General features: G+C 33.3%; 1 protein-coding gene across 1 annotated transcript; it reads right to left on the reverse strand.

Annotated features, from left to right (window-relative positions):
• Positions 1-5845: 5845 nt before the first annotated feature.
• LOC124363842 (endoplasmin) lies at positions 5846-23156 on the reverse strand. Its single transcript, XM_046819110.1, has 15 exons — positions 22950-23156; positions 16611-16694; positions 15468-15628; positions 15073-15189; positions 14678-14879; positions 13965-14094; positions 13542-13653; positions 12385-12581; positions 11465-11654; positions 10093-10331; positions 9378-9546; positions 8980-9216; positions 8148-8418; positions 7910-8010; positions 5846-6217 (listed from the first exon to the last, which is right to left on the reverse strand). Exons 1-15 carry the CDS (start codon positions 23005-23007, stop codon positions 6131-6133), a joined length of 2355 nt encoding a protein of 784 aa, XP_046675066.1. The 5' UTR covers positions 23008-23156; the 3' UTR covers positions 5846-6130.
• Between the last annotated feature and the right edge of the window lie 713 nt (positions 23157-23869).

Here is a 23869-nt window from a genome sequence, read left to right on the forward strand (position 1 = left end):
TGTAATAGTGCTTTTTTATCCAATATATACTGAACTGCCCAGAAATCTAAGTATTGTGATACTAAATAAGCTGAGTGAATACTATGATATCAATGTATCATAATACATTTTTCTACATAATTCTTTTTATTGTTGAAGGATTGGATAAGTATTATAATTATTTTAAGGGATAGTAGGATACAAATATTTGCAATTGTGAGCTGTTATAGAAAAAATACACGTTGTGAGGAATGGAATCCATCCTTTTGTTTAAGTGTCAGAATATTAAAATACAAGGGCTATCCAGAAAGTAACAGACGATTTGAAATAAAAAATTAACCAACTGAAATAAGAACATTTTATTATATAAATTTAAAAGCTACACTTTTAAGCTATTTTTCAATGTAACTCCCGTTCGAATTGAGACATTTATTATAACGTGACAATTTTTCGATTCCAGCTTTGTAGAAATCTGCCGCCTGAGATTTTAACCATTGATTAACGACAGCATCACTATCAAAGCGCTGCATTGCTAACCAGATCTTTATCGCTGGAAAGAGGTGGTAGTCGCTTGGTGCCAGATCTGGGCTATAAGGTGGATGATCAAACACTTTTCAATCAAAATCATCCAAGACTTGTCGTGTACAATTGGCTGGCTGTATAAATTTTTGAGCTAATTTCCCCCTACATTGGTTTTGTTGCCCATTGTAGCATCTGCAATGTTTCACAGTACCTCTCTGCGTATTGATTGTTGATCCTTGTTTAAGGAAATCAACAAGAATCACACCATTAGCATAAAAAAAAAAAAAAAAAAAAAAAAAAAAAAAAAACTTGCGCCCATTCCATAGACTGCATTTTTGTTTCACAATTGACATGCTTCACCCATGTTTCATCACCAGTAACGATGTACGATTACCATGTTTGTCGTAATCATCAAGGAAAGTTAATGATACCGCGTCTTTGTTTTTGCGGTCTTGCATAAGGATTTTTGGAACCCACCTGGTACAAAATTTGTGGTAACCAAGCTTCCCTTCAACAATTTCATGAAGTAAGCTTTGGGAAATGTTCTGAGTTCAGTTATTGTAAAACACCGATTTTCACGAACTTTTGCCATTGATTTTCAACATCAAATCTTCAGTCACTAGACTAGGCCGACCGCTACGACTATCGTCATTAACATTGGTGTGGCCAATTTAAAAATTCAATAAACCACTGCTTTCACTCATTATTCTTGTTGTTTTTCGGACTGTAATCTGAGAAAGAACGGGTCGCTGTCATGTTTGTGTCAATCCCAGTTTTTCTTTAAAGCACACTAAAATGCCATACATAATCTCAAGGGAACCAATAAGTTTCAGATACCCTTATGTGCAAAAATTCACAGCTTTGATCATGTAAGATGGTTTAAATTCGTCACTTGTGAAAAATCAGAAGTAAAAACTAGACAGTAACTTTGTTTTTGCAATCTGCATTACACAACTAATCAGGTATTTTATATCTTCTAAAATTAAAGTAAAAACAAATGTGTCTGCCTCTGTGGTGAACTTTAATTGGAAGTGTCAAAAACTGTTTAATGTCAATCAATTTAGATTATGTTTCATAAATACTATCATTATTTTTGAACACACTAAAATATTCTGGAAAATTTTTCTGAATTTTTCTTTATAACCATCTAGGACGCCCAACAAAAATTACAAAAAAAGGAATTAGCGGAATTGATTTAGTCATTCCTAAGATTAGTGCTTAGTAACTGATTTAGCGAATAGTTTTTATTTGCGAGATTTAATTGTCCTGGTATTATAATTTATTGATCTCAACACAATATCGAACAACAGAGCTCTTAAATTAGTATTCTGGTAAGAACTCAGATATATGTGTCAGACAATGAGAGTTGCCCCTTGATTGACCATTTTCCATTCTGGGCTTACTAAAGGATCAAATCAAATCAAATCAATCAAATCAAAATATTCTTTATTACATGTTCATCAAGAACAGAAATGGTGTCAGTTTTACAATGATGTTGTACATAACTTGTTAAAACTTATTGAGATGTTTTTTTGGACAGTCTATCCATGTTGAAGGAACTCATTTATGGTGTAGAAAGGCCGTTCGGCCAGCCAGCTGTGGAGTCCTATCTTCAATTTAATCCCATTTCTTGATGTTAGGTTTCTGGGCAGTCGATTGAGGAATTTAATTCCCGTATACGTTGGTTTTTTCTCATATTGAGCTAGGCGGTGTGCTGGAAGACTGTAGAGTTGTGCGTTGCGGGTGTTGTGCGTGTGTATATCAGAGCCCCTTGTCATGTTTTGTCCATCAGCATGCATGACTGTTTCTTGTATGTATGTATAGGTTGATGATAGTTAGGATTCCAAGTGACTTGAAAGCACCTCTGCAAGTGTCCAGTCTCTGTAGTCCAGCCAGGATTCTGATGGCCCTCTTTTGTATTAGCAAAATTCTTTGGATGTTTGTTGCAGAGGCTGCTCCCCAAACAGCAAGGCCATACCTTAGATGGGTCTCAAAGAGTGCAAAATATGCTGTTCTTGCTGTAGTTAGGTCACTTATGGCTTTGATTTGTTTGATTGCATAAACACTGGAGTTCAGTTTTCCACAAAGGTTGTCTATGTGTGTGGTCCAGTTTAACATGCTGTCAAGGGTTAGGCCCAGGAATTTTACTTTGTTTTCCATAGTGACACCTGGAATCTGTGGTACCTCTTGATTAAGATATCCAAATCCCATTTGGCTGGTTTTGGTGGGGTTGACAACCAAATCATTGTTATGGCAGTACTGGTAGGCTGAATTTAGGGATATGTATGAGTTGATAGCTAGGTTCTCAGGTGTTTTGTTCAAGGAACAATAATATAAAGACCATTCACTGCTGTAAAATAATCACATCTCAATAAAATTGTTGTTTAACCCATTGATGAACCAATTAATCTGGCCTCTCTATGACTGTTAGCAAAAATGAATGCATGGACTAAAATATTAATAGAATGAGTTTGGTTAAAGAGAAATTAGTAAATTTTTCAGGACATTTTAGTCCATTTGGTTGCAATAATTTGTCCAATAATGATTCCTGCTATCTCTAAATATAAAACTTTTTTTAGTATTGATTTACACGTTTTAACCCTTCCAATGCGGCTAACGCCTATAGGCGCGGAACTGCCGATGCTTTAAACGCGTATAACGTCTACAAACGCAAAAGCTTTACTTTTGAAATGGCGAAGAATTACTTGTTAAAACTTCCGTAAGAGAGCAGGTCGATGTTCCTTACGACTGTCGGGACTAGACAAACCGCTTTGTCACCGTTGGAGGACGTTGTAACCGTATCTACTCGGGTTGAAAGCAATCTCGGCCATTTTTTGTATGGCCTGTGACACGGCATACGCCTACAGACGCGTTTGTTTCATTCAGCTGTTTAACTACGTGTGTGTTGGTCGTATGTTGGTTATATTGTTAAACAGAGTGTTTTGAATCAGTCCGTTGTTATTCTAATAGTGTAATAAGAAAAGTTTGAATTCATTCATTTTACGTGAACTGATTTTCCAATTTTTATCATTTTACTACGAACAACGTAGTTTGAGCGCATTTTTGGTATATTATGTGTAATATTTTTTTTCAATTATTTGTTTTGTATTTTATATCAATTTCACCATACAAGTCCAGTTTATTTATTCTATATAAATAAGGTTTATAAGTACAATATTTGTTTCATTTCCCTTGTAGGCTATCGTATAAATAAGTTTGTGTTGAGTTTCATATTATTACATTTCAAAATCTTATACTGAACTTATTTATTTTTATGTACTAATTATACAGAAACTTCAGTTACAATTTACTCATTATAAATAACCTGTATAAATGTAATGTAATCTGTCAAAATAGTGTTCCTCTGTACATTATCCTGCAATGCAGTTTATTCAAAATTTCAAATGTTTTCGTGCGTATAAAATTATCAAAAATATGTAATATTACATGTTTATTATTTTTTCTTATAAAGGTAATACCAAGAAATATAACAACAATAATTAGCATTGGGAAATTTAAACAAAAATATTTTTTTATGTCTTAGCGTTTGACAGTAATTTTAATTAGCGCTTTAAGGGTTAATAAGACAAACAAAAAATCAAAAGCAACTGCCAATATTTTATTTTATTGTTTATCTGTTTCAATTATTTTACTTCAAAACAGCACAATGTTTTTTACATCATAAACCAGTTTTGATTTGATTACGTAATTATAAAGCAAAATAACACAAAGCATTTTTTCACTTTTTGATGATTTTATGTTAAGCTTCACAGAATTAGTTGTTTGGGAGATGAGATAAAACTGTTTATTACATTATGTAAATTGTTATTATTACAATGACAATTAAAATAAACTATTTAAATTACATACAATGACCATTCATTTACTTTTTATAATTCACTTTTCTATTTGTTTTGTTGGTCTTTGAGTATCTTTGATATCTCAATATCACTGTCCAAGTATAAGTAGATACTTCTGAAATTCGTAAATTGTTTTGTTCCATAAGGTAATGGGATAACTAAAAAAACTTATTCACCTATAAACAGTAAACACTAAACATTGAGAACACAATACACAGAATGTAATAACAATTAGTGATGAAAATTGTGCACATCACAAAATGTAAACAGAAACAAAACAAGCTATTAGTTGTGGTTTCAGTGTGCAAACATAACAAAACGAAACGTTTGCTCATAAGGATGCAGGAGGGCACACAACTGCAATATAGTGAAAACAAACAATTGCCATTGTTAGCTAGAAAGAGCATGGGTACAGTTCAGGTCGGAGAATAATATTCAGTCCTGCTCGCCCACAACAGGCAAGTTCCCCAATGGGTTAAGGGGTTTTATAAATGAAGTGTAGTGTCGTATCAGAATGTGCTGTGTTTTAAGCTTAGAGGGAAGATTTAGTGAGCAAGGAGAAATGTAATATAAACAAAAAGGAATTAATTAACGAAATTTACACAGTATTTCAGTGATACATTTTGTCAGAGGGCAGTTTTCAGGCCAAAGACAATCCAAACCTAGACACTTCACTGATAACTACAAGTATTGTGTAAGTTTTGTTGTTGGTAGTACTAGCACTGGACATCGGATTGAGGTGTGGTTAGTAGCTCCAGTAAGACTTCAATATTTTGCAGTTTTCTATGCATATTTAAGATGCAAAAACTAAGAGTTTTTTTGTGTATGGTAACAATCCTGAATGTCTGTTTAAGACTGCTAATAGCATACTAAAAATGATTAAAATATTATCTAGGGAGGTCTCCCTCCAGCCCCCATTAAGATTTTCTCTTGTAAAAATGGCCTTGTCAAATCTTAAGAATCCAGTACCATATAGCAATTTTTTTTAATTTAAATAAATACAAGGCAAAGATCAGGGATAGCACTTTCTCTCCGATCACTACAACTTTTAAGGAGTCCCAAAGAAGACAAGCTGAGGATAATTCATGTGTAACATGCTGTAATGTTTATCCACCTCGGTATAAACTTAAAATATTTTCTAACTTCTGCTTGCTTAATTTCAAATTAAAGGAGGATCTAGGCAGGAAAGGTGGTGTGACTATAATATGTTTACCATTAAGACTCACTTATGTTAAATTAATCACTGACAACAGTCAATAATTATTTCATTTTTTGGTGCTACAAGTGAACTGGTTTCCTGTAGATGTCATAATCTTTCTTTCCATTGTGTTTTCTGCTCCAATCAAATAGTAAAACTCTCTTTGTTAAAATTCTAATTTACTGTAGACATTTAACCTTTATACATATAATTATGTGAGCAAAAATTATAATTTTTACAATACAAGATGTTCAGTATTTTAAAATCAGGTAAAAAGAAACTCATGTTTATATAAATATACATATTTATAACAAAATCACACAAAAACCAATACATCTTAAATAAACACAGTAATCATTGTGATAAACATTGGGAAACTCAGAAAAAAATAAACTGATTGTTCATCAAATGATCAATTGGACATACTCAGTATGTAATAATTGCGTATAAAATACTATTGTGGCGACGTGCCACACACACACTCACATTCTCACAAAACACAATGTACAACATTTACACTTCTGTAATAAATAACGAATTGAATTGTCCAGTCTTTTTAAAATAGTCTATGTTACAGCTCATCATGTTCTGCATCTTCATCAGCTCCCACTTCTTCCGGTTTCTCATCCTCATCAAAATCGTCTTCTTCCTCATCAACCTACACATTTCATAAATAATAAAATTCAAATATGTAAAATATGTTTATTAAATATACACACTGATTGTATATATTTAATACAGTACATCACTACTGCTTTATTCAATATACAACACATTCGCTGTGTCTGAATCATACAATTATGGAAAGTAAATTGAGAAACTTGTAAAAATTCATTAATGTGTTGTGACTGTCCAATGTGTGCATGCAGACACAAAACTCCATGTACGAAGTGGGTCAATTGTAAATAGTTTTATTTCGTATGATTTAACAACATTGAAAACTATCACAGGAGCAGACAACAGCAGTTGCAATGTCATAAGACAGGTTGATAATATAGAATTGATAATAATAAAATATATATAACTATAAAAAACAATTTGAACTATTAGAAATTATTTACTGGGAAATGAGTTTAAAATTAATAATACTTATTATTTGGCAGCAAAAAGTAAACAAGTTTAGACATGACATTTTCAGTGCCTGGAAGTGAAATACATTGAAAAGACTTTGTTTCTTTGTAGTAGTCTCATAATAGAGGTTTAACCGACATCTAGGACAACACCACTTCACACTCGCTCTCCATTCTTTCTTTGAACTGTGGAAAAATATTAAATTCCCAGTCTTAAATATTGTATTGAAACACTTATAACCTTAAAAAAATCACACAAAAATTAAATTCACTGCCTAAAAATATAATCTTTGAACGTTACAAGCGCTGGCAATAGAAACTAAATTTGTATCAGTTATTATTACTTCAAATAAAAATTTTCTAAATTTCATGTAAAACACTAATATACAAATTTCTGTTATTTTTAGTGAAATTTAAATTAGCTTTTTAAAAGTCTTGTCAAACTCGTGCATTTTATAAAACCAAATTAACATTAGTGACAATTATAAAACAATCTTTTGAAGCACATGAACAAGTAAAATAGCCCACGAAACAGACAAATTTTTTATTCCGTTGCCCAAAGAGAGAACTGAACAACAGGATGTTGAAAGACCTTGAAAACTTTCAGACGTTTATTTCTGAAATCACAGCTTGTAATGGAAGAAACTATCAGATACAACTTTTGTATGCAGTTAGCTCATTCTGACTTGTTAACTATTTGTTGTTCAGAATACTAATACGAAGTGGTGTGTATGGATACTAAAATACTAATATTTAACCTCAGGTTTTCTATTTACTATACTTTAAGAGAAGAAACAACATAACATATTCAATAGAAAAATACAAGTTTTGATAAGATACAAGAACAGGGTTATCTTTACCAGATCGGAAGTATTCCTTTTCTTAATGTCTATGCAATAAAAACTTTGGGTTTAGAAAATACTTTATATGTTAAATTCACAAGACTTTAAGATAACTCTCCTAAATAGAAGTAGAAAAATATAAGGTAATAAAAAAAATAAAAATAAAAAAATAACTCACGCCATATACACTGAAAAATGTCACATTTTAATCTTCAGTCATTTTTATTTGGATCTGATTACAAAAGTTGCCTAAATTTCCTACTTTTTCTGCAGAAGAAATTAAGTTTTTAAAGAAGTTAGTTAACTTGGGTTAGGAATTGAAGTAAATATATAAATAAAATTAATTTGCACTACTAAATAAGGCTTTTTTTCCTCATTAATCAATCATGGATATATTCAATAGAACACTTTTTTAGAAGTAGATTTTATTATACTAACCCCTAAGTCCTTAGGTACTCCTAGACTCTCCCTCATTAGCTCCTCCACCGTTTGTGCAAACTCTGCAGAGTCTTGCAGCATGTAGCCTGATCTAAGTGTGGCTGAAACAACCAGACAAATATTTGATTTCATTTAATTAATTTTATGACACAAATTGTTACTCAAGAAATGTGATGAATTTTCAAGACAACATTAAAATTTATAGAATGTTTTTGGTAAATAGAAATCAATGTATTACCTGTCCTGAACATCATCAGTGCAATATTCTTGGCAGCAGTATCTTCATGGTTGTCGGCAACTCTCCTCTGTAGCTCCTTGATGAGAGGGTGTCTGGGGTTGATCTCCAGGGTCTTGCGCTGGTTGAGGTAGTAAGATCTCTGTGGATCATCAGCCTTCTGGTGGGCATTAGATACAGCCAGACGCTCCATGTTACCTGTCCAGCCGAACATGCTTGCCACCAAAGCACAGGGCGACTCTGTCAGTCTCTCTGACACTTGGGCCTTTGAGATCTGTACAAGGATTAAATTTTTCTGGTAAAGCTATACAAGATGATTCAACATTATTTTCACATAAATATCCAATGTAACAAAAAGGAATTAATGTTAAAAAATCATAAGGCTGGATTTAAAAATCCTACTTTTTGTTACGTTTTACTTTGAGATTTAATAACACTGACAATTTTAAGTTGTATCTAAAAATATTACTATGAAAATATTTTTATATTACAATAAAAATCATAGTAGAAAAAAACAATACCCTGACAAACATTGAGTGAGTCTTATAATAACTGCAAACCACTTTTATTACTGTATTTTTTGTATTAATCATAAAAGAAAAGGAAAAAACCTATAACACTCTTGATTTCCAGGTGATGGTCTGGAAGACCTCCAAGTGTACAATTTACTGTATGAACAAAGGTTATATCTCAAACATTATGAAGCTACTAAATTAAAAACTGTAAATTGATAATTATTTAAACAAGTTATTTCTTAATGAATGTGGTTTTCAAACATACAATGGAATGAAGTCAACAATAACAAGGGAAATAATGAGTTAACTATTGACTGTACCTTGTCCTTCAATGCAACTTCTCCCAGCCACTTGGTCAGATCCTCATATTTTGCCTGGAGTGCTTCCAGCTTCTTCTTATCCTCCTCCAGTGTGAAACCCTCTTTAGCCACATTCTGGAACTTCTTGCCCTCAAACTCTGGCAGAGATGATAGACAGTACTCGTCTACAGCCTCAACCAGGTATAACACCTCATAGCCCTTCTTGTTCAGCCTCTCTACAAATGGGCTCTTCTCTACCTAAGGATTTGTTCATATTATTAGTCATGATCTTTTGACGCAGAAGATTATAAAGTAATTCTTTAACTATTGCTAGTCAAAATAAATCAAACAAGGTGTAAATCTGAAACTACTGAGAGGCACTTTTATGACTAAGCAGGAAAGGAGCAGATAAAACTAACCTCCTTCCTGGATGCTCCAGCAATGTAGTATATATGATCCTGCTTAGGCTTCATCCTCTGGACATATTCAGCAAAGCTGGTGGTGCCCTCTACCTGCGATGACTGGAACCTCAGCAACTTGGCCAGTCTTACTCGGTTGGCTGTATCCTCAATAACTCCCAGCTTAATGCTGCAAGAATCACAGATTTTTATATTATAGCATTTTGTAAACTACACTTGCCAAGTGATGTATAAATGAAAATTCATAATTACAGAGGAATCATGTCAGTCGGTGGACACAGCACCTAGAGTGTGTTCGTAGTGTCAGGGGAGCCGGACAATAGAAGGTGTTAGGTAGATCAAAACATTTAGACTAAACTATGTATTACGTATTCATAGTATACTTTTATGTGTTTATTCTTAGTAAATGCCTGAAACAATACAAGCCATTACTTTTCATAGATTGTAAATTAAACTCTGCAGAGAGCCATTACAGCACAGCTAAAAACCTGAAAGTTAAGGGATTAAATATACGTTTGCTTACCATTTTTTGTTAAAATTATATTACTAAAAATAATCCAATTTTTACTAGGCAAAAGTAAATAAAAAGGATTAAAATCTAAATAATAGTTTCAGCAGATTGGTTCTTTCTGCTTAATACTACTTACAATATTGATTCAAATTTACTAATGCAAGAGTAAACATAGTCCATGACACAAATGACATTACAACTCACTTAGTGGAGTACTCCTTCCAGAACTTCTCCATGTCATCGCCCTCAAGTTTCTTGATCATGTCCAGAGCCTTGCGGATCAGCTTTTTGCGGATGACCTTGAGTAATTTGTGCTGCTGAAGTGTTTCCCTGCTCACATTGAGTGGCAGATCGTCCGAATCCACCACTCCCTGGATAAAGCTCAAGTATTTGGGAAGTAAGTCGTTAAACTCATCAGTAATAAACACCCGTCGCACGTACAGCTGCAAAATTAAGCAATATTTTAAACAAGGACTTCGCTAATTAAGAAATTTTGGTAAACAAACAGTGAAATACCATAAAAAAACCACTCACTACTTGAATAAATAAGACATTATATTCTATAGGTTACTAAAATTGATCTTGGTACCATAATATAATAAGCTTACTACATGAACAGTCAGTCCGGCCATTAGATATGTAAACTATCATTAAAAGATTTAAGAATTTAAAAGTAATAAAATATTAACTGTTATATACAACTAAACTAAATACCTAAAATAGGAACAAATAAAGTTCAATCAGCACACAAGAATATTTAGTGTTCTGTAATCAAAGCTTTTTAAACCTTAAACAACTATATTTATAAAATCAAAAGTTCAATTTCATTTAACAAATAAACAATAAAAATACGAATTAAAAATTAATTGTAAAGGAATATTTATTGTACCATTTTTAATAATCCTTGGAAGTTGGCTTTTATATGGTATCAAAAAGAAGCCTAAATGATGAAATTGACTTAGCAGCATTTATATACAGTAAAATTCCATTAATCTGGAATCTTTTAGTTCGGTACGCTTGGTAATCCAGCCCATAGGAAAAAGTAACATTTTCTTGAACACAAAAAATCATTATTTTATAAACAACGAGGTTTTTGCGTGTTCATGGTGGACATAACGTTTAGGTTGATGTGGAGAAAAGGCTGTGTCATATTCAGCTGACTTCGATTCACGTGACTGACCATGACCAATGGCTGCCTGCCTGTCTACACAGTTGCTCTTTCATATCAACTCAATTGAGTCTAGTAATGGTAGGTCAATTTCACAGTTGTTTATTGGGCTCAGTACATGTGTGTGATGGAAAGACAACTCTAAAACAACTGACGTCTCTTGCCAATGCCATCTAAGATATGCAAGTAACGTTCTTTGAGGCTGGCAGTGGCAGTACAGTACGTGGCTGTGATGAACACGTCCTCGACTTTGACCGTGTTGTCTGATATATATAACCAATTATCTGGCATATTTGATCATTCGGCATGCCTTAAGTCCTGACCGTGCCAGATTAACAGAAATTTACTGTAATGAAATCTTTGTAGTCTTTTTATTTAACGTAATGGTGTGCGAGTTCTATCAATTACCTTAATATTGTCAGTGTCAGTGCCATATCGGTTGAAACTGTCACTGGGTTGGTTGCGAGGCACAAACAACAAGGACTTGAATGTCACCTCACCCTCTGCCACAAAATGGATCTTGGCCAATGGATCTTCTCTGTCCTTAGTCAGAGACTTGTAGAATTCGTTGTACTCGCTGTCAGGAACTTCAGAAGGTCTGCAACATGTACATATTATTGGTACAACAATCAATAACGTTGGTACAATTATATATGTATAACGAGCCATCACTACATTGTTATAATATATGCATTGAAAACAACATTTTTCAACTATATACCATTGATATTGCTAAATTATTTAGCCAAGGGCCCACTTTGCATTCTACATGTACAAAATCTGTTTTTTTTTTTTTAATCAATAGAGACATTTTTTTCTTAAATCAACTGAGAAATTTTTCTTAAGGAAGAAATTGATCATCAGCTATTTTAGTTTTGGTTGAGGTCAAATTATACGAGATATCAAAGGTTAAACAAAATATCAGCGTCAGACAACTAGATAAATAGACTTAAAGTCACCACTGGCCTGTATATAGTTGCCAAGACTGATTTAAGATATATTTACGTGTCTGATGGTTTATATTAAGGGGGATACCCTATCTAGCAAAGATTTCACTCCATAGTTCAGCGAATTTCGGAACTATGTATAGGAGATGAAAGCTAATGACAGTGTATTGTGTTGAAATGTATACGGAAGGTTTTCTTGATCATGTTATACTTGCCAAAGTCCCGTTGTCCCAAATGTGACGTGGGTGCAATAAACCACCCTCAGCCCCCAGCTAAATTTATTTTTCAGCAACTTTACGAAAAACAACAAAAATAATAAAATTACACTGTCTGAGCTTAGGTAAACTTAGAGAAATGCCATTACACTATGTCAATACTCACTTCTTAGTCCAAATTGGTTTGTTTTCATTGATTATCTCCCAGTCCCACACTGTTTTTTCTACTGTCTTTGTCTTAGGTTTGTCTTCATCCTTCTTATCTTCAGCTTCTTCCACATCTGCTTCTTCATCCTTGGGTTTATCGTCTTCTACTGGCTTCTCCTCTTCAGACTCATCCAGAGGCTCCTCTTCTGTAACTGTCTGTAATAGACAATCATACGTGTCAAAACACCAACTATAATCACTTACAATCTTGTATCCTGTTTTAGAACAACTTGAATCAACATGTTTTTTATTGTGTACTTGTGAGATAGTAGCACCCTATTGCTTTGTGTGATTGTTATTATTCTATTAAGAATGATATATTGGCCTTCTGGTAAGTAAAGTAGGCTTATAAGTTCACCAGAGATATTCTGAACCTGCTGAGCCATATCAAAACTGTAATGGACACGAGATTTGTCATGGTTTTGAAAATTAACTTTAATTAGATAGTTTCATTATAAAACTTTCATTCTGTATAAACAGCCTTCAGCTGGGTTTTTATTTTTTCCATTGTTACAATGTTTTAGCTTCTGAAACTAAAGCCATTTCTGCTCCATATGTGTAGTGTTTTTGTAACAAGCCACAGAGATCAGTTCTGGGTTTCATTACCACAATATCAGGACCAAATCTCACCAGATAATAGTAAAAATCTTAACACCTACAGGTTTTTTGGGTAATTTTAGTTGTAAAAAAAGTGTTGTAAATTTTAACTTAAGGGCCATTATGAGTCAGAAATTTTAATACAGTAATGTACAAATATAAACACTTAAGGTGGTAAGAATTAATTTTTAGACACACTTAAGAATATGGACTGCCCTCATAAATTAGTAAAGACAAGTTAACATAATAGTCCTTTTTATGATAGAAGATTTGCAACAAAGATAGTATTTACATAGAATATTTCTACTCCATAAATAATTGAAAATTATTCAAGTATAATAAAATTCCAAGTTGAGCACAGTGTTTCATGATGAAATATAAAAATTGATCTTCCTTTGTTTGGAAACTAAATTGGAACTTTAAGGTGAATAATTATTGTACCTAGCTAATGATGTGTCTACTTTATATAGAGCCATTTTTGAGACTCAAGAATAAAAATCAAAACAATATTTCTCCTACCTTGCTAGACCATAAGTAAATTGGGAATGTAATAAACTGGGAGTATTTCTTGATAAGATTGCGGAGAGTATCAATCTCAAGGTAATCTGCTGCTTCATCCTTTAACTGCAAACTGAAATAGAGAACAAAGTCACTGATTACACATCTTGTAGCTAAGTGACAAACACATACGCTACATACAATGAATTCAACTGTTGCTAAAAATCCTAAATTGAGGATGGTCATTGTAGTATATTAGGGTAAAAAATTGATAAGACATTGTATTCCACATTTTTATAACACATGGAGAAGCAATTTAGGGATCACATATAATATTTCAGTGTGTATGTTAAAATATAATTAAACGTTTACAATGTTTTCAAAACATGAATTAGAAATACTAATTTTGGAATTAAAAAAAAATCAAATAAAGTAAAACTGTACCTTATCTGTGTTCCTCGCAGGAGGGTGTCACCACGAGGATCATCTGCGATCTGGAAGCTGCTGGCATCAGACTCCCACACGTACTGCTTGTCATCGTTGTGTTTGGTGGTTACAATTACACGATCAGCAACTGTAAACCACAGAACAAATTGATATACTTACTTTTTTTTAAATACTATCGCCCTTAATTAAACTTCGATTTTCCTTTCACTCACTTGATTAAGTTTTGATTTTTAAATATACAAAAAAAGTAAAACTGTCTGAATTATAACAAAATTAGTTCACATATTTTAATTGAGTATTTAGTTAAAAGTAATGAATGTATTTCAGTTTAATCATACCATGAATGATTATTTTTTTGTAAGGAACATTAAAAACATTTTAAAATAATATAAAAGATTAAAATAGAACATAGGTAGGCTACTTTAAAACTATTTGATATAAATTATGAATTGTATTTAACTAAATATTGGTGTTTACAAACATACAAAAATTGCTTAGACAGTATTCAAATTAAATTTTCAGTTGGCCTAATGTTACATGTTGTACTATTAAATGTTGACTGTTAAATCAATTTGAACAAATACCTAAACAGCAGCAAACTGTATCTGTAATTTTAAATTACCTAAAATAATCATAATTAATTATCTAAAATTCTGTTTATTTAGAGACTAAATATTGTAATAAAAATTTGTTACCATTTTATCACTTACCCAAAAATGCAGAATAGAACCCAACTCCGAACTGACCAATCATGTCATTCATATCAGAACCAGCAGAGCCCGTCTCTTGCATCCTGTTGAGGAACTCGGCTGTTCCCGACTTGGCGATGGTCCCTAGATTGTTTACTAAGTCCTTGTGAGTCATTCCAATACCCGTGTCAGTGATATGCAGCATCTTCCCTTCTTTATCCGCCTGGAATATAAATCAAATTTAAGACATAATTCTTCTACAATAATTGTTATGGAACACTTACGTATTCATTAACAAAATCACTGAAACTAAAATATATTAACAACATACTGTTTACAGTGAATTTTAATATATACAAAATTTTATAGTGAAGTTTAAATAATAAATGATTAGTGATGAAGGTTGAACTACTTACTTTTATTTTAATAGAAAACTCTGAAGTAGCTTCAAGTTGATTAGAGTTGGTTAGGGATAATACACGGATCTTGTCCAAAGCATCTGAAGCGTTTGAGATGAGTTCCCTCAAGAAAATCTGTAGAACACACATATTTATATATATATATATATATATATATATATATATATATAAATAATATAAAAATACATAAAACAGTAACCATGAAATTCTTAATATACATTACAATGGAAAAAAATACTACATCAACCTTTAGAGCCAAGTGAATCTTTATACTCTACGCTAGTTCAGCTTTATTTTTCAGAGACATTTTCATTAGTTGATATGATTGTTGGTTCAATCAAATGAGTAGGATGTAACCAGTATACAATTAAATAAAACAAGTAGTTACCCACCTCCTTATTTCTATAAAGAGAGTTAATAATCAGCTTCATCATTCGATTGACTTCAGCCTGAAAGGCAAATTTTTCTGCCTTTTCTCTCATTTCTTTTATTTGAGCTACATTCAGGCCATCTAGTTTGATACTTTCCTCTTCTCTTTTCACTACTTCATCATCTGCAACACAAAATTGGTGTAAAGTGTTGGGAAACTAAGTAGGTGTGGGAGGATCCTACTAAATGAGAGGATACACAATACACTGACCAATGTTACTGGATAATTAGATTTTGTAGGGTGCTTATTGTTGTTCCTTTCTCTGAATTCATATTGTGAGTATGAAAAAAGTCAACTTTAAAATGATCTACAAGTAGGTTTTTCATACGATCTTCAAAAATCTTAGCAAAAACTAAATTGAGTGATTTGTATATGTAATCGACCATATTGGAGACCTTTGTAAAAACAACTTTGACAGTCTAAGAAATTTCATCATTTAAGAGAAAACATTACAACTAAACAGGAATTTACAACTGATAAAGGATCAGCAACGACCTAAGCCACATGACTAATATTCCATAAATATCAGCACTCTCTGAATTTTACAAACCTTTTTAATTACTTTTAAAACTATATTGTGTCTAGATTGACATGTTCCAGCTGGAGGATATGTAGATGTCTTATATGTAGATGTCTTCTTGTATAGCACTAGCACACATCTGTAAATGAACATTGGTAGGAAATCAACTACTAGTACCATTCTATCTGCTTGATATAGTAGAAAATGAAAATTCTGGGCTAGACTTACATTTCAAAGCAGATTTTAATGTATACAGTTTGTTTATTAAATCCCAAGCAGCCTTCCAGGGATTCTGAGACTTCAAAATTTGTATCATGTCAGCATGTTTTTTGTTCAATCTACTTACTGCCTCTACATCTTTTCTTTTCCTTTACATAAAGACTGATGTTTAAACAGATAACACACCTTCTTTACATACTCTAAATATTCCAAAACGGACACTCACCTCTAAAAACCAATTTATTAATTTTCTGTATCACAGTATTGTGTATACATGAAAAAATTTGTTTCTAAAGTCCTTGCAACCATCAAAATTACTAATGGATACAGGACGTTAAGGCAATCAACAGATGAGATACAACGCACCTGTCCTTGAACCTTCTCTGCTTGTGCCTAGATCAGCATCCACGGTAGACTCCTCCATAAGTACATCTTCTCCTTTGCTTAGATCTGGGAAAAGCCAAATATATATTATGCAAAGACAAAGGAAAAAATATATTGGGTGGCCTTTAAAATCAACAATGACTTTGTAAACAATATGTGACATTAGATTTACTTTTCTCTCATATTATTAAAGTGTTATGGTTCTTGCTCTTATGGTTATTAAAATATTTAGATTAATGACCTATGGTATTCAAGGGAGTCAATACAGTGTTATAGAGTACAAACAACAGGGAAACAATCATGGGATGGAGAGAATTTGACATTCAACAGTTTAATATATGACTGAATTTCAGATATTACTCAATGGTAAAAAATTATCAAATATAAATTCCTAAACTATCGAAAATAAAAACATTCTAATTACAGTTATTTAAAATGAATTACTGCCAAATCTTTTTATTTACTGAATAGAAATATTGTTAAAAATACATTAAAAACAAAGTAAAATCACATGCATAATAGACTATTTGAGTAATGGCCACAAGTACAATGATGATGAACATGTGTTGTTGTGTCACAAGCTGTCATATACGTTTATCCTTCAAAATAATAAAAAGCAACTAAATATTACATGGATTTGTTCGTTACATTTAATAAATGCATGTGGCCTATAGTTTATTCATCATTAAGTTAGCACTTTTTAGGGTTGCAATGTACTTAAGCCATGTCAGCTGTAACGATCTCAAACCACATCAATTTCTTAAAATTGTTAAAATTTATTACTATTGGTTGAATATATCATGGGTATAATAATTAAATATTGTTTAATAATTCTGATATAAAAAACCGGTCCAGTTTTAAAATAGAAATGACTGAAAGAATTGTAAGAAGTGATAGAGGAGTTCTAAAAACACCCTTAACTCTAGAAGTGGCAGGTGCCGGATCGGCCATTGTCTATGTGGCAGCGCCGGAATTCCGGGCCGATTACGTTGCGTTGCATTACGTTATTTTTGAATTATACGTACTTTGGGATTATACCGACCACACCCAGACATGAATCGTTATTTGACATTTTGCTTCTACTGATTACTAGATTAGCGTAGAACAATATTTCGTCAATATAAAACAGAAATTGTCTTATCGCAAACCCCTCCCCATCCTCAGACAGAGGTCAAAGTCGAGCGGTCTAGTAGATAACGTGATTGCAGAGTCTCGCCGCCCGTTCAGCTGGTGCGTCGCATTGTTGTACTTCCGTGTTTTAGCTCTACATTTCTCCAAACACAAAACTTCAATAAAAACAAACATTACCAAACTAAAACTAAACTCTTTATTGAAAAAACACTCAAAACTTGTTTTTATTCTTGATCACACTCCGCCACCCAAAATGCGAGTGCCTCCGGCCATCAGCGCGGGCTTCGGCAGCACCTTTGGTGCTGCCGAAGCCCGCGCTGATGTCGACGAAAGAAAAACATCCCTCGAGATAGTACCTATCAGTAAAATATCAAATTCTAGAGGGGCTGATCAGAAATATAAATTGAATTGTAATGGAAAGGCAATTATGTATGTACCGTGTAAATCATGTGATGCCGCGCGGCCTGCCGTAATCGGGATTCTCGAGAAAGATAAGATAACAGCGACAACAATACCGATCACAATACCTGGAAATGCTTGTAAGTTTGTAATTAAAGAGTTGTTTTTTCATTCTATCATGTTTGTTTCTATAAATTTATATTTTCGTGTTCTTCATACTGGTGTGGTCGGTATAATCCCAAAGTACCGGAATAAATATAATCTGATAGTGATAAAAATTATATATTTGGAAAGATGAAGAATCATACTTTACAATAATAATGCATTTCATTAGGTTTTATACTATTTATAGATATCCTCTATGGATATATATATATATATAAACAGTGGTGCAGCAGACATCTGGCCTGCCCGTACAGTTGTGACTGACGGTGGTTGATACTGCACAATATTTGTTTACTTTCTTGTGTTGTTCCAAGTGCATAGTTTGGAGTTTATTTCAGCTAGTTATTACTTATGAGCTAAATAATAGTATATTACACATTTTTTTGTAAATAATTTGTGATAAAATGAGTGAAATCTTTAGAGATAGATAAAATGACTTGGAGAACTGCTATTCTTAACTGCTTGAGGAGCTGAATTCTACACTTGCAGTGGCGTCGGGCCGGGGGGGCACGTGCCCCCCCCAACATTATGCAAAAAAAGAAAAAAATAATATAAATTATCTTTAAATTACGTATATGTATACACTAAAAGTTACGAATGAATAACTAATATAGATCCCCCGTTAGTCTATTTTTCTGTATGCATCTAATTTGATTCTGTGTGTGTAAAGTATGCGCGTGTTACAACTAAATTTACAAGTGCCGGTGAGCCGACTCTGGCCGGTTGCGCCCGAGCTGGAGCAGCCGATCGAATGCACCCAAGCCCAGCCGACGCCGGCCGAGGACCTCCGAGCATTGACGACGCCTGGCGGAGGGATATCATACCAGCTCAGTGCGCGTGTGTTGTGTTGTGTAGGTGGTCGCCACGTTTTATTCGTTCAATAAGCTTATTGTTACTAGCTGAGCTGCTATTGTTTGTGTAATTTTTGCGGATGTTCGTTTGTTATCATGTCTAAGAAACAGTCCTCTGTACTAACATTCTTTAAAAAACTTGGAAATTCAAGTGAAAGTGTAAATGAAGATAGACATTTAGCGGGAAGTAGCACTGGAGGTAGCGTTGGTGATGAATCGCCATCTTGTTTACGCCCAGATCGTGATGCTACATTCCAGGGCGAAAGTAGAGATCCTTCATTGGGAGTACAAAGTGCAGATATTGCAAAAGGAGCATTTCAGCCTGTTGATTGTTTTAAGGTAAGCAAGATTCAATCCAAATCGAGGCAGTTCAAAGAATCCTGGTACAGTGAATTTAATTGGGTCGAATATAGCCCCATTGAAATGATTGAAATGATTTATTTGCCCAATAGAACATTACAATGTTATAAGGCTCGTCAAGAAATAATAACACTAAATACTAAATAACAATTTTAAAAAAAATACTAACTACAACACAAGTAACATATAGCTAATACTAGGTGGTAAGCTAATCGTTTAAACAATTGTCTAATAACATTAAAGACGCTGCATTTTGTTACCCATGCCGACTATTTTGTCAACATAAGTCTGGTCGCGGGGAGGAGTCATTCACTAAACTGGGCATGAACAATTGGAAGAAAGCTTTGGAAAAATTCAGGAAACATGAGAATAGTGAAATGCATCAAAAATCTAAACAGTTTCTCAATGAGTATAGAAAAGCAGGAAGCACGGTAGCAGATTCGTTGTCCTCGGCACATACTAAAATGGTTGAGATGAATAGGAGGTATTTAAAATTCATAATTGAAAACATCCTATTCCTTGGAAAACAGAATCTTGCCTTAAGAGGACATGATGAGAGTACTGCTTCATTTAACAGGGGGAACTTAATAGAACTGCTACAACTGAGATCTACTCAAATGGAGGAAGGAATCCAAACATTAATGAAATCCCCAGTCCATTCATACAAAAGTGCCCAGGTACAAAATGAGATAATAGATTGCATAAAAAGTGAAATGCTTCAACAAATTGTCCAAGAGGTGAGTGAGGCTTTGGCCTACTCAATTATTTGTGATGAAACTACGGATATTTCAACCCGTGAACAGCTTAGCATTTGCATTCGATACATTACTAAAATAGATGGACACATTAAAATCAATGAAAGGTTTTTGGGCTTCGTTGATGTGTCAGACACTACTGGTGAAAATTTACATCACACTATTAAACAGTATCTGCAGCAGTTGGGTATAAGCTTAAATAAAATGCACGGCCAGGCATATGATGGAGCTAGTAACATGAGCGGCAAATTCAAAGGTGTTGCCTCAAGGTTCCAAGAAGAAGAGCCTAAAGCTTTGTACACACACTGCCATGCCCACTTGCTTGATCTGGCTGTTCAGAGATTTTGTGAAGAAATAAGACAGCTTCGGAATTGCTTATCCATAGTAAATCACCTGTATAACTTAATTAATGCATCAGCTAACAGGTTTTCAATATTTGAATCAATATGTAAGCAAAGCGGAGAAACAAAAATGAAAAGACTGGTGAGCTTGTCTCGAACTAGATGGACAGTTCGACACAAAGCAATCCATGTAATTCTAGAGCAGCTCCCTGAAGTGTACGAAACTTTGGAAGTTATTGCAAACGATGTATCAAATCGTAAAATTGCAGCCGAAGCTGATGGTCTAGCCAAACAAATCAGCACATTTGAATTTGTATTCAGTTTAAAACTATTGCACAGCGTTTTGAGTCAGACTGATATACTCTCCAAAGAACTGCAGAGTGAATCTCTTGACATTTCTAAGGTTTTTGCAAAAGTTGAATCAGTCATTGACTGTTTAAAACTGGACAGAAATGATGATGGCTTTATTCAGATGTGGAATGAGTCAGAAGAACAGTGTAACAAATATGGTATGAAAGGTTTGTCAGTTGAAAGGCCTTCACTACCACGCAAACGGAAGATTCCGAAAAAACTTGAAGCTAGTAGTAGCTCTTCAGATGCTGCATTTCATCAATCACCTGAACCTGAACCTGAACAGATGTTCAAGACTGGCATTTACTTTGCTGCTTTAGACACAGTAATTGTAAACCTGCAATCTCGTTTTTCCAAGAACGATTATGATAAAATCAACTGCATTGCCCAGTTACTATTTAATTGGACCGAAATTGACAACAACGCTGTTATGGCAATCCAAAAGTTTTATAACTTGTCTTTAAGTTTCTCTGTACATCTTAAGTTTTTTCACTGTTATGCAAAGAACAATTTTGTCAAAACAGACAAAGCAACCACAAGAATAACGTTCCAAGAGTTGGCTGATTTTTTTTATTGAGAATGATCTTCAAGCCAGTGCACCAGATGTTTGGCAGCTACTAGAAATATCACTTTCGTGGCCTATCACAACAGCAAGCGCAGAAAGATCGTTTTCTACACTACGAAGGCTAAAGACATTTCTTCGAAGCACCATGACAGAAGACCGCTTAAGTGGGCTTGCCCTGATGTCTATTGAGCAAGAATTGACGTCTGAATACATGAAAGATAAAAAACTAGATCTGTTAGTTGACAGATTTTCAAATCTAGCCGATAGGAGGCTAATGCTTCATTAGAAGTAACGAAAATTGGTTCGTTGAAAACCATTACATAGTTCTGTTCACCTTAAAACTTTGTCTTGTACACAAATTTGTTTTTGTGTTATAAATGTCCTTGCAGTTATGTCTAGAATAGAATAAACTTGTATAATTTGAAATTGAGTCTTTTTACAATCCATCAATATAGTAAAAATTGATTAAAACCAATGTTTAACAAAAATACACATATACTTTACTTTAGTTCTTAAGTGGTAGTTTTCAAAAAAGTTTCCACGGGACCACCCCCCCCCCCCGGAGACCCCGTGCCCCCCCAAATTATTAGGTCACGCTACGCCTATGTACACTTGTATATATTGTAAATATAGGTATGTAACCAATGAGTTTTATATTTATTTTTTAGTTGATTTATAACCAAAATGATTCATAAAAATGGTTTTAGGGTATTGAATACACTATATGTCAACATGTATATATTGGCTTTATGTCTCACCCCTGTCCATAAAAAATTAGTGCGTTGGTAAATTTCCGTAAAAAAAAAAACATAAAAAGTGTAAATATGGATTTCAAGTCATATAAACTATATATTCTGATATCACCAATAAATTCTAGATAAAATGTTGAGGCCTAGGTATATTAGAACTGTTTTTTACAGGATTGAAGTCAAGTACAAAACGGAATCCGAGGATAATATTTTGTTTTTTTTTTTTACTTTTTTAAATCTTTATGCTGCATCAAAAATTAATGACAAGAAAAAAATTATTTTTCTGTGTTCTTTTATAAAAAAAATGATATATAGGCCTAATATGTTAAGTTTGGAGCATTAGTTGAGGTAGTAATATACTATATTAGATAAATACAGTACAGTTGGCCTAAAACACCCTGCCACTACAGAGAATTTACAATACCACCTCTAGGGTTAAGCACAAAAAATTGGGTGTTCTAACATAGACTTATGCTTTGATAAATTGAGCTCATTAAATATTTCAGATACTATGTAAGTTATTTGCCTATAACACATTGAGAATTATTATGACTGAAATTTAGTAATTATTAATTATTACAAATAGTGCTATGTTAATTAATTAGTCTATCAAAAGCTACGTAGATAATTTCAGGAAAAAGTAAATTTACTTACCCACAAACAAAAATAACGCAACTAGAAAAAATACGAAATAGGAGTGTTTAGACCCCATTTTAAATCGTAAAGAACTCTCTTTATCAATTTCAATAGGAAGCCGGCACGTTATACAAGTTAACCTGATTGTTAACAACTAATGAGAAGAAACAAGCAGAACCTATGAGCTTCAACAACCAAAGCTATCACTGAATCCCATATCTTCTACATTGAGCGAAACGAGCCAATAGGATTAAACCACGGCATTCATCTAGAGCCAATCACAGTCGTCCAAATGTCGGGGCCTGTAGCAAACACGGTGTCTAAAACTTTAGCACAGCTTTATCCTCTTTGCATTTTGTCTGGCACAATGTTACAGAGATTTCGTAATTTTCTACGAAAAAAGGAACTAGATAGGTTGTATTAGTTTTAAGTGAACTGACTTGGATTATGAACATGAAAATATGTAAATGGTTGGAATTGAAGAATATGTCCACATTAAATTTATCTAATTTTAATAACTTCACCGGAAAGTTTTATGGTTGGCCGATCCACTGTCTTCTCGCTTACTCTTTTGCTGTCTCCTCATTGTAAAATGTAATTGCTAATTGCTTCTAAATCTATTTTTTTTACGTTTTGAAATAAAATTTTGTGGTTGCACGCTACTTAGCGCCAAACGAATGAAACCATACATATTACAGAAAAGTATAGTAATTAATTGAAACATTGTATTACTATTGGATAAATTCTGACGACAATAAAAACTACCTTCCATTTTAAATTGAATTCTTAAAAGTGGGCTTCATAATAGAAGATTAAAATGGGATAATTGTAATTAATCAATTGTCCAAACAAAAGATTTAGAATTTTAACATATTAGGCCTAGTGTAACATTCTTTACTTCTTAGAAATGACCGATCTCACAAGGTCTCTTCTCTTTT

Source organism: Homalodisca vitripennis, chromosome 1, assembly GCF_021130785.1.
Source record: "Homalodisca vitripennis isolate AUS2020 chromosome 1, UT_GWSS_2.1, whole genome shotgun sequence".
NCBI lineage: Eukaryota > Metazoa > Arthropoda > Insecta > Hemiptera > Cicadellidae > Homalodisca > Homalodisca vitripennis.

Coding starts and splice junctions, on each gene's coding strand:
- LOC124363842 (XM_046819110.1), bottom strand. CDS start 23,007: ATGGGGTCTAAACACTCCTATTTCGTATTTTTTCTAGTTGCGTTATTT. Junction 16,695..22,949: donor TGCGTTATTTTTGTTTGTGG/GTAAGTAAATTT, acceptor GGCTTTTCCCAG/ATCTAAGCAAAGGAGAAGAT. Junction 9,547..10,092: donor TGGAAGGAGTACTCCACTAA/GTGAGTTGTAAT, acceptor TGATTCTTGCAG/CATTAAGCTGGGAGTTATTG.